This window comes from Vitis riparia, chromosome 3 (assembly GCF_004353265.1).
Source record: "Vitis riparia cultivar Riparia Gloire de Montpellier isolate 1030 chromosome 3, EGFV_Vit.rip_1.0, whole genome shotgun sequence".
NCBI classification, from domain to species: domain Eukaryota; kingdom Viridiplantae; phylum Streptophyta; class Magnoliopsida; order Vitales; family Vitaceae; genus Vitis; species Vitis riparia.
The window spans coordinates 4,586,612-4,599,314 of NC_048433.1; the positions used below are offsets into that span (position 1 = coordinate 4,586,612).

At 35.4% G+C, this 12,703-nt stretch overlaps 1 protein-coding gene and 1 pseudogene across 1 annotated transcript; both read left to right on the plus strand.

Annotated features, from left to right (window-relative positions):
• The first annotated feature begins 3,712 nt into the window (after positions 1 to 3,712).
• LOC117911712 lies at positions 3,713 to 5,199 on the plus strand (annotated as a pseudogene).
• Positions 5,200 to 9,334: 4,135 nt separating this feature from the next.
• LOC117911919 (probable 2-oxoglutarate-dependent dioxygenase At5g05600) lies at positions 9,335 to 10,807 on the plus strand. The gene is made up of 3 exons (XM_034826356.1): positions 9,335 to 9,826; positions 9,908 to 10,235; positions 10,335 to 10,807. Exons 1-3 carry the CDS (start codon positions 9,384 to 9,386, stop codon positions 10,590 to 10,592), a joined length of 1,029 nt encoding a protein of 342 aa, XP_034682247.1. The 5' UTR covers positions 9,335 to 9,383; the 3' UTR covers positions 10,593 to 10,807.
• The last annotated feature ends 1,896 nt before the right edge of the window (positions 10,808 to 12,703 follow it).

Here is a 12,703-nt window from a genome sequence, read left to right on the forward strand (position 1 = left end):
TAATAGAGGAAGATGAAAAAGTGTAATTTATACAATTACATGAATGTATTCAAGTTGGTATTACTATTGTCCATTAATCTATATATAATGTTTATAAATAATGAGTATAACTCTCATAGAATCTTTTATGAGAAGATTAAGAGTTATAAATCTCTTTTATAAATTTAAGGTCCTAAGTTGTATTGTATTCTTATGTTTTTAGTTGTTTTGCTTATAACAACATATACCACACAATTGACTCATCTACTAAATGAGAATGGTGAGTTGCATACCTTGACCCAACAATTCACAAAGTGACTCGAACTCACATTAAAAGTGTTATCGATATCATGGATTAAGACAAAAATATAATTATTATTTTGTCATTTATTTATTTCTTATACCTATTATGCATTATGCATCCAGATTGATTTTCCAAAATAATTATTTCACATAAAGTTTATTTAACAATTGATATTAGTTTCAATCAATTTTGGATCATAAAACATATTTTTCAAATTTTGGTTATTATTTGATCTTATGGACAACTAAAGTATATATATGATATGATGAATTTGAATAATGAATTAATATACATTTTCAATGTTTCGAAATTTTAATCATATCTATTGCATAACTTTACGAAAGTTGCAAAAATATGATTTGTAATTTAAACATGTAATAATTGAAATCTTAAGAGATAGTTTTATCTAGTATGATGTTTACTTGTTTGTTTATAATTGATCATGTTATATGTTGTTCAATTTATGAAACAAGTGTTAATTAATCCAACTGAGGATCATCACTATGTTTGATCATATGATAGAAGTTCAATAATAAAAGATTTATGAAGCTTTTACCCAACAGAATTAAACATTTTTATGTTTAATACTTTTATTTTAATAGTTATTATCATATTTATGTAATTTATAAATTATTATAATAGTTAATATAACCTTAATTGTTGTTTTTAAATTAATATTCTAGTGTATTAAGGAAGATATCAAAGTTTCCCTTCAAATAAGATTAGAAATGCTTCCCTTTAGGGAAATCACATTTCTAAATCATGGTTATTAGCTTTTTGTAGGAACACTGGTTAGTGTTGTGGTTCTCCCAACGGGATCAAATCTATGTCCTGGTTAAGCTCATCAATTTTCAACTATTTGGACCCAAAATCTATGTCCTATCAACAAGGCAAATACCCCGAGATCAAAACAAACTCAACTATTGCTAGTAATCAAGCTCATATATCTAATTCATTCTTCCAAAAAAGATTAGCCAATTCAAAACCAAAAATGATACTACAAGTTACTCAAGATTCATTCCATTGATAACTAATACAGTTGCTATTGAGGAAATTGGCAAATACTAACAAAGATCTATGTATGATAACGAGAATTACAAACAAGAGATCTCTAGTAAATTAAACAACATACCCTTAAATTTGATTTAACTAAAAATCCAAAAATCAATTCACTTAAACAAAGTACATGTGTATAACTACTACATAACAATAAATATTTGGAAGAGCCAGACTGCATCTATAAAGTTCACATAAGTAGAAGCTAGAACTCCTAGTCCAAAGATGCCTTGGCTTTGGGTGATGTCAATATGCTTGTTGGACATGGGAAGCACACTCCTAACAACGCCTATATGCTTGCCTTTAGGCATTGCATCTAGAGACCCCATTGCTTCCATTCCTTGAGTGGTGACAATCAATAAAATAATCAACCTAAAAAAACACAAATACAATAGGAAAAGCTAAGGTGCATTCACTTGCAAAATCTAGAAAATCTTACACAAATTACCTTGAATGAATTCACACGTTAACTAAGTTCTTCCCAAGAACTCAAGGAACCAACCCTAAAAACTAGGGAAAGGCACTTTGCTTCTGACCTTGTCCACCTCAAGAAACCTCTCCTACAATCTTTTTTGCAAATTCACCATTGATCAAATGTAGCTCAATCCAACATTTTTCCAGCTTCTCACCCTTATTTCCCACCATTTTGTGAATCCAAAACCTTTAGTCTTAAATGAACGGAAAAATGCACCTTATGATGTGATGTTGTTTCTTCTACATCTTCTGCATAGAGATGAAAATAAGATAAAATAAAACACACACACACACACAAAAACTAAAAGAAACAAAGACATAAATAAAAACCAAAGCAAAGACCAAAAAAAAAAAAAAAAAAAAATCAATCAAAAAGGAAAGAAAGAAAGAAAATATATGCAATTTTATTATCAAGTATGGTTTTTCCATTTTTTTATGTTAAAATTCTTATCATTAACCGTATTTGTACCCATGGAAGGTAAAGGTAGTACCTAAAGAATGTAAATGTAGTATCTATAAGACATGTAGCACACACGTACGTAAGTTCTTGACTTACTTGAAGTAGCCATGAAACAATGGATTCGATCATGCACCCAAGGTTACAAAGGTAGTATCTAAGGAAGGAAAAAGCAGTACCTAAGGAAGATAATAAACTACCTAATAAGGGTACTGTCATCAATCAACTCCAATGTAAAATCTAGAGAGAAACTTATTAATCATCTTGTGGGCTTGGTACATGAAGGAATACAAGTATAAACTATATTCTTTAGCCTTGGTACAGATAGAAAAGAAGTTAGGGTTGAGTTGTGGAGAAAAATCCAAGTTTGAGAAAATATTTTAGTGTGTCTATGGAGGAAAGAGAGAGAGAGAGAGAGGTTGCATAAAAAAGAATATTTGGGATATTTGGAGTGGCTATGGGTTTTAAAACAGAGTGTTTGATACTAGATAAGTTGTACTTTTAATGTTCATATTAGGGGTATTTGCTACCGTATGCCTTCATTTAGGGAATAGTCCTTGATCATGTTAAATATTTGGTTAAAAGGGATGAAATAATCCTTAAATTGTAAATCTTAACATTTTCTATATTTTCACTTGAAAAGTAACTTTTTTTTTTATTTTTTATGTATACGTCTCTTACCATTTCAAGTATTTATATATAGATTTTAAAAAAAATGTTATTTTTACAAGAAAATAGTAAAAATATTTTTATCAAAATGAAAAAAAGAAGGGACAAAGGGTTAAATTTTAAAAATTGGATTTTATTGATCTTTTTAATCAAATAACTCAAAAGAAAGAGAAATTGGTTTTGGTGGCTTTTTGAAGATTTTTTCTCTCTTTACTTTCAACGTGTAAGGCTTGGCTGGCAAGGTGGAGAGCATTTTGGTTTTGAAATACACATGAGCTGAAAATGCATAATTCTCCAAATAATTTCCAATTGCATTATAAACCTTAAAATATGAAAACTTAGGATCTTATTTTGCTGATATTTTTATATTAGCGTATTGAAGCACACTTTTCCCTAAATATGAAGTAATTAATTCGAAAATATACACGACACTCAACAAAACGTATCCCTAAATATGAAGTAATTAATTCGAAAATATACACGACACTAAACAAAACGTATCTTTGATCAAACATTTGAACGTAGAGAGTGCTGGCTGCTGCCAAAATCATCGAGAGAGATACCTTTGCGGCTGCAGATTTTGGAAATAACTTGGTATCACTTGACCAATTATCATTGACATTTGCGCAACCCATGAGCCCACACCCCCAACCAAAACTTAAAACGTAACCCCAATTATGTCCAGGTTCAATGTACTAAACCAACCCCACTACACTACAAAAACCACCTGCTAAGTGGCCAAGTCCCCCTCACCATCTTCACGTGCAGCTAACACCAGCAGTGCATAACCGCCATTTCTAAGTTCTAAGTTCTAACCACTACCACAGCCATGGGAGAGGTCGATCCAGCTTTCATCCAAGACACCCAACATAGGCCTAAGCTCGCTGTTATCGAAGCTGAAGGCATCCCCCTCATTGATCTCTCTTCCGCCAATGCTTCCAACCATGTTTCTCAAATAGCTGATGCATGCAAGAACTGGGGCTTCTTTCAAGTCATCAACCATGGGTGCCCTCCGAGTCTCGTCGTAAAATTGAGGATGCCGCGAGGAAGTTCTTCGCTCTGCCACTGGAGGAGAAGAGGAAGGTGAGTAGAGATGAGGTGAATCCTTTGGGGTATTTCGATACTGAGCATACCAAGAACGTTAGGGACTGGAAGGAAGTCTTTGATATCGTGGCGTCATCCCCCGCCTTCATCCCTGCTTCGCCTAATCCTGACGACAAGGAGCTCAAAGAGCTGATCAATCAGTGGCCTCAGTACCCTCCTGAATTAAGGTACAAATTCCACCAGCTAAGGCACAGTCACTACAGTGAATTACTAAGTTTTTTTTGTTCTAATTGAACTGATTTATACAGGGAGGTATGTGAAGAATATGCTAGAGAAATGGAAAAACTAGCTGTCAATCTGTTGGGACTCCTCTCTCTGAGCTTAGGTTTGCCAGAGAACAGATTCAATCTTCTCTTTGAAGAATCAACAAACTTCATCCGCCTCAATCACTACCCACCTTGCTCCATTCCTCACCTAGCTCTGGGCATTGGTCGCCACAAGGATTCCGGACCCTTAACTTTCCTTGCTCAGGATGATGTTGGAGGGTTGGAAGTAAAGCGAAAAACTGATGGAGAATGGGTTCGAGTTAAGCCCACCCCAGATGCTTATATCATCAATGTTGGGGATATAGTTCAGGTACCACCCAAGAACTTTGAATTATAAGTACATGCTTATCAGTACTGTTTAGCTTAATAAGTCGATTTGGGATTAGATATTGTTTTATCGAGAAAAAAAAATTAAGTTATCAGGACTGGTAGATTGAATAGATGTAACCCTTAAGGTCAAAAGATGGAATAGGTGTAACCCTTAAAGGTCAAACATCTGACCTGGAATCATGGGTTAAGTTCACTCAGAATTTGGGTCGTGACAGGCTCTGTTCGCACTATTGTTATCACTCCTCTTGTCCGGCCATGAAAAAGCCCAACTTCGGAGGTCAAGCTTTCTACTGTGAGAAGGATTGTGCAACTCATCTTTCTGATGCCACCGGGAGTCGTCATACCCAAATTTCAGCATCTGACATAGTGGGTAACCATCATTTAATACAAGTTCCTTTCTAGACAAACTATCTTGGGCAGATTCATCATTTCTCTTCCAGTCCCCACCCTCGGATGTCCATCATGCAGAAGTCAATAAAATCACCAAAGGCAAAGGTATACTCCTTGTCAGATGATGTGTTTGACCTAGACTCCGAGGCTTCTTTTGATGTGAGTTCTGGGTATCTGAAAAATTCATATGTTCTTCGATCAAGTCGTTCCCTAGCCTTCAGCTTCCCATTTCTTCCACTAAGTATTTTTCAAACGGCACCCCCCAGAGAAGATAAGGCAACGAGAAAAGAAAAGATGCAGAACTTAAAGATAACCAAACAGAGAGCCAACCCAGTAACAAATATATAAAGCTCCATTTCATTATTGTATCAATGAGCTTGAAGCAACCGAACATGCCAAAATGAATTTTAAACAACAACTAAAATATGATTCTCTAAACATCAAGCTGCAAATACCAGTCTATATTCAGATTCATTTTCAAAGTTAACTCGAAACAGAAGAGTAAAGCAGTAACAAGTCCATAGCTAATCAGTGTTCAACAAGATGAAATGTGGCATCTGGTATCCATATCAAAGCATCAATCAAAATGCTCTCCTAGCTGACCCTAGAAGCCTCTAGAAGACCCCTCTAAAAAGGGGGAAAAAAGGCCAATATGAGAACAGTGTCCTCAGCCTAGAAGCCTCTAGAAAACCCCTCTAAAAAATGGAAAAAACCTACCCAATGAGGACGCGTGTCCTCATATGAGCCAGCTACTAGGGTCTCTAAAAAATAAGCTTGGACTCAAAATTCCTCCTACATGGCCTCTAAAATGCGGCTAAAACATAAATAATGAGTGAAGTAAACGTGGACCAGTAAGGGACCATGAATGATCAAACAAGAAGGATCCAAAACGAGCACCAAAAATGAGTATGGGGCAAGAGGAAAATAAAAAAGCAAAAATATGTGTTATAAGACAAAGTAAAGGGCCAACAAATATGCTTCTCTCCAATGTAGATCACGAATGAAATGAACACAAACAGTGAAACATGAGTGATGAATGGAATGAAGTGAATTGCATTGAAGAACAAAAGAACACTCAAAATTGTCTTAGCACATGGCATGCTAAGCTCAAAGATCGAGGTCACGTATTAGGGAAGAAACTCATCAGGATAAAGATATAGACAATGTGGGGAGTATATATGCAATGAAAAACACCAAATCGTGACACAATGAACAATTCAAGGACGACCAAGATAAAGATTGATCAACTCGAATGAAAGAGAATGCACTAATAAACTTGAGGAAGGAGAAAACCCTAAATGAACTCAAAAAGAAAGGAAGGTGTGGCTCGAGGACAAACAACTTCAAAACTAGGACGTGGCTTGAAGTCGAACTTACTTAACAAGGACAAATGCATGACTTGAAGCTGAATAAACTTAAAACTAAGGATATGGGTGAGAGCACAACTAAACTTGAACAAACTTAATAAGGCTAAGAGGTGGCTTGAAACTGAACAAACTTTAAAACATAGGCATGACTCAAAGCTGAACAAACTCAATTGGAAATGTGAAGGCATAGAACGAAGCTAAATATGACTCAACAAGAGATGTAAAGTGTGGCTCAAAGCCGAACAGACTAAACTCAAAACTCAAAGGTGTGACTCAAAGTCGAACAGACTCAACTGGATATATAAAGGTGTAGTTCAAAGTTTAAGAGACTCAACTCGAAACGTAAAGGTGTGACTTGAAGCCAAACAAACTCAACTCAAAACATAAAGACACAACTTGAAACCGAATAAACTCAACTCGAAACGTAAATGCGTAGCTTGAAGTCAAACAAACTCAACTAAAGATGTAAAGACACAGCTCGAAGTCGAACAGTCTTAACTCGAAATGTAAAGACGCGACTTAAAGCCGAATAAACTTAATAAGAAACGTAAGGGCATGGCTCAAAACTGAACAGACTAAACTTGAAACAGAAAGGCATGGCTTGAAGCCAAACAAACTCTACTAGAGATGTAAAGGTGTGGCTTGAAGTCAAATAGGCTCAACTTCAAACGTAAAGGCATTGCTCGAAGTTGAACAAACTTAACTAAAGACATAAAAGTGCGACTTGAAGCTGAATAGACTTAATTTGAACATAGAGGTGTGGTTCAAAGCCAAATAGACTCAACTAAAAAATGAAAGATGCAGCTCAAAGTTGAACAGACTTAACTAGAGACGTAAAGGCTTAACTCAAAGCCAAATAGACTCAACTTGAAATGTAAAAGCGTTGCTCATAGCCGAACAAACTCAATTCGAAAAGTAAAGGTGCAACTTGAAGCTGAATAGACTCAACTAGAAATGTAAAGGCATAGCTTAAAGTCAAATAAACTAAATTCAAAACATAAGATGCGATATGAAGCCAAACAAATTCAACTAGAGATGTGGAGGCGCGACTCGAAGCTAAACAAACTCAACTAGAGACTTAAAGGCATGACTTGAAGTCAAACAAACTCAACTAGAGATGTAAAGGCATGATTTGAAGCTGAACAGATTCAACTTGAAACATAAAGATGCATCTCAATGCCAAATAGTCTCAACTCAAAACGTAAAGGCAAGACTCAAAGTCGAACAAACTCAATTAAAGGCATAAATGTGAAACTTAAAGCCAAACAAACTTAATTAGAGACATAAAGGAGCGACTTGAAGCCAAACAAATTCAACAAGAAATGTGAAGATGCAATTTGAAGTTGAACAGACTCAATTAGAGATGTAAATGTGCGGCTTGAAATCGAACAAATTCAACTAAAATGTAAAAGTGCAGCTCAAAGCTGAATAGACTCAACTCAAAACGTAAAGGCATGACTCAAAGTTGAACATATTCAACTAGAGGTGTAAAGGTGCGACTCAAAGCCTAACAAACTCAACTGGAGACATAAATGCACAACTCGAAGCCAAATAGACTCAACTAGAGACATAAAGGCAAGACAAGATTTTATTAAATTTATTTTGAGTATTGATATATTTTATATAATGATTTATTTTCAGGAAAATTTGGAAAAACTATATTAGAGAAATAGAAAAATTAGCTTACAAGTTCTTGGAACTCATCTCCTTAAGCTTAGGCTTGGTGGGAGATCGGTTGAATGAATTCTTCAAAGGCTAATGCTTTGTCCGACTCAATCACCATCCGCCGTGCTCATGGCTGGAGCTCACTCTCGGTGTGGGTCGGCACAAGAAGGAAAGGGTTTCGATTCCATTCTTCTTCTTATCGGCGCACCATGTGAATGTGAAGCCTTCGGAGGAGCTGACCAGTGAGGAAAAATACAAGGTATATTTAAGTGTTTTCTGTCAAACATTATTAGCTTTAAGATGGTTAGACTATTTTTATTCAACTTTGTTATTTTCTAATTCATTTGGTTACATTTTTTATTTTCTATGTTTAAAATAAGAGAATATTAGTAACTTATATATAAAATACAAAAACTCTTAAAATTTTATATTGAAAAAATAATAATTTTAAAAATTATTTAAAAGAATTAAAATATTATAAAAAATTTATTATCTTAAATTTAAAAATTTTTTAAAGTGATTTTTATTTTTATATAGATGTTTCTAATTAAAAAAAAAAAATCCAATTGAAAAATAAAGAATTTAATAATCTATTATTTAGATATGGTAAAACACTCTTTGCTTTTAAAATTTATTGTAGTTAGTTTTCTTATGAAATAATATTAGATATAGAATTTCTCTTCTTTTTTTTTTTGTGCATCATTTTTTTTTTCCCTTATACAATTTTTGGTGCAAGAGCATATATGTTATTGAACATCTTGTGATTTGTCTTTGTGGAAGATTTTTTTAGAATTTTGTAGCAATCAACTATCAACAATTGTGGATAAGAATGAGATTAAATGGGTGATTAACGATTTAATTAATTTATATTATTATAATGCAATTTTAATTTTACCTATTTCTCATCAAAACTCTACCTTGTTAAAACTTTGGCATTTTTTCTTCAACGTTATCAACTCTTCTATTTTTCTTATCTCCGCCGTTAAATATAAAGCACTGAATTCAAAAATAGACATTACACCATCAGATTTACAAATCAACCTTCCAAATCAAGTACGGATGAAATATTTGAATATTGAGGGTGCCGTGGAAATAGCTAGGTATCACTTGACCAAATCTCATTAACATATGCGCAACCCATGAGCTCACACCCCGAACTAAAACTTAACACGTAACCCATATTATGTCCAGGTTCAAGGTATTAAACCAACACCCATAAGCTATAAAAACCACCTGCCGAGTTGCCCAAGTCCTGTAACCATCTTCACCTGCAGCTACCAGTGCTTAATTGCCATTTTTAAGTTCTAACCATTACCACAGCCATGGGAGAGGTCGATCCAGCCTTCGTCCAAGACGCCCAACATAGGCCTAAGCTCGCTGTTATCGAAGCTGAAGGCATCCCCCTCATTGATCTCTCTTCCGCCAATGCTTCCAATCGTGTTCTTCAAATAGCTGATGCATGCAAGAACTGGGGCTTTTTTCAAGTCGTCAACCATGGGGTGCCCTCGGAGTCTCGCCGGAAAATTTGGGATGCCGCGAGGAAGTTCTTCGCTCTGCCAGTGGAGGAGAAGAGGAAGGTGAGTAGAGATGAGGTGAATCCTTTGGGGTACTTTGATACTGAGCATACCAAGAACGTTAGGGACTGGAAAGAAGTCTTTGATTTCGTGGTGAGAACCCCCGCCTTCATCCCTGCTTCGGATGATCCTGACGACAAGGAGCTCATAGAGCTGACCAATCGGTGGCCTCAGTACCCTCCTGAATTAAGGTACAAATTTCACCAGCTAAGGCACAGTCACTTCAGTGAATTACTTGGTTTTTTTTGTTCTAATTGAACTGAGTTATACAGGGAGGTCTGTGAAGAATATGCGAGAGAAACGGAAAAACTAGCTTTCAAGTTGATGGGACTCATCTCTCTGAGCTTAGGTTTTCCAGAAAACAGATTCAATCTTTTCTTTGAAGAATCAACGAGCTCCGTCCGCTTCAATCACTACCCACCTTGCCCTGTCCCTCACCTAGCTCTGGGCGTTGGTCACCACAAGGATTTCGGAGCCTTAACCATCCTTGCCCAGGATGATGTCGGAGGGTTGGAAGTAAAGCGAAAAACCGATGGAGAATGGGTTCGAGTGAAGCCCACCCCAGATGCTTATATCATCAATGTTGGGGATATAATTCAGGTACCACCCAAGAACTTTGAATTATAAGCACCTGCTTATCAGTTATTTGGCTCACCGAATTTTGCATCTGTTTGGCTAATTATACTGATATTAAACCAGGTTTGGAGCAACGACACTTATGAGAGTGTGGAGCACAGAGTGATACTGAATTCAGAGAGGGAAAGGTTCTCGATTCCGTTCTTTTTCAATCCCGCGCACCATCTTTGGGTGCAGCCCTTGGAGGAGCTGACGAAGGGGGAAAAACCAAAGTATAGAGCATACAACTTGGGAAAGTTCTTGGCTACGAGAAAGCGCAGTAATCTCAAGAAGCTTGGTGTGGAAAACCTCCAAATTTCTCATTTCAAGGTATCAGAGTAAAAAGGTCGGTGGGACATTATCTATCCGTAATCAATAAGCGCTTGTTTTAGCTCTCTAAAGCTTACCATGCGGTATATACGATACGTACGTGGTGAATTTGGAGGTTTGGTGTGAAAATAATAATGTAATTTGCTTGATAAATAAGCAGCAATGCATGCTGCATTAATGGAATCATCATTTTCTTCCTATTCTAGGAAGAGAATTATTAAGATAAATGATGTTAACCAAATCACACACACATGTATAAGCAGAGAAAAAAAAAAAGATTTTTAGCATGGTTTGACGATCAATTTGATCCCTACATCAATGGAGTACACCAACACTCAACAATCCACTATAAAAGGAATGAGAAGGAGTGCAATGGCAAAGCTTTCAAAAAACCTCTCAATTGCTACTTCACTCATTAAAAAATAAAACCCTAAAACATAAAAGGGTTAAAATATATAATAAGGTTAAACTTGTCAGTCATTACATAAAAATAAATAAATAAATTCTCTAGAGAGCATTGCGCCCTTCAACCCCTATGAGCTAATCGGCTAGCTTGGCCCTTACCATCCTAAGTGAAGCATAACAAAACTAATTCAAGCTTCACAATCCAACAATCTTCCACTTGAAGACTAAAACACAAGTAAACATTCTCCTTCAATGATTAATGGGTATGAGGGTGCACTCAAACAACCTATTCTCACGATCTTGACCAATTGAAGTTGCACACAACTCCAGTTTTTCTGTTATCACTATTTTGGTTAACATGTTAACTAGATTCTTCCTATCTTGTATCTTCATAAGTGTTAACACCCTATCTTCAAGCAAAAAGCTGATGAAGTGATAACAAAGTGTAATATAATTAGTTCTTGAATGAAATGCTGAATACTTAGCCAAATGTATTGCACTTTGGCTATTACTATGCAAAACATTCATATCTTGTTTGAATCCCAACTTTGCTAACAAACTCTACAACCAAATCATTTCTTTACTAGCTTTTGTGATAGTCACATATTTTACTTTAATTGTACATAAAACAACAATCTTCTACAATTGAGAAATCCAATTAATAGCAGTAGTACCCAAAGTGAACACATACCCTATAGTACTTTTCCAATTATCTATCTCATTGGCAAAATCAACATCCACATATCCTTCCAATTTTAACTCACTCCTTTTGAAATATAGACACTTTTTTTGTAGTACCATATAAGTACCTAAGCATCCATTTCACTGCTTCGTAATGCTACTTACTTGGATTTGGCATAAATATGCTCACAACTTCCATTGCATAAGCAATGTCTAGTGTCGTGCATATCATAACATACATCAAACTTCCAATGGCTAAGGCATATGTGACCTTTGCCATGAAGTCTCTTTCCTCATATGCCCATGGGCAATGTTTAATTAGACAACTTGAAATGATTTGCTAATGATGTTCTAATTGCCTTAACATTACTCATGTCGAATCTTTGCAATACTTTATGAATATATATACTTAGCCTAAGATAACCACAAGATGCCCATTTATTTGTCTCTACTAATCTTCATCTCAAGTACCTACTTTGTTGTGCCCAAGTCCTTCATTTCAAATTTACTAGACAACTATTTGTTCAACTTGTTAATTTCATCTAAATTTGTGTCAACTACTAATATGTCATCAACATACAGTAACAAAATAATATAGATAGAACCAACCTTTATGAAGTAACAACAATGGCCTGCATTGCACTTGAGATACCCATTCTTTTACAGAAAGTGCCAAATATTCTATACCATTGTCTTGGGGCTTGTCTTAAACCATACAGACTCTTAGTTAATTTGCACACCACATTCTCTTTACCCTTCACTACAAAACCCTCTAGTTGTTGCATATATATTAATTTCCCCCTCTAAATCACCAGAGGAAAGCTATCTCACATCTAATTGCTCTATATGTAGACTCCCTATCGCTACAATACTAAAAACAGATCGAATAATAGTTAGTTGCACAACTAGAGAGAAAATGATTGTATAGTCAATCATTTTTCTTCTGCTAAAACCCATTTACCACCAATCTAGCCTCATATCTCTTAGAACCATCATGTTCCTACTTAATTTAATACACCCACTTATTATGAAGAACT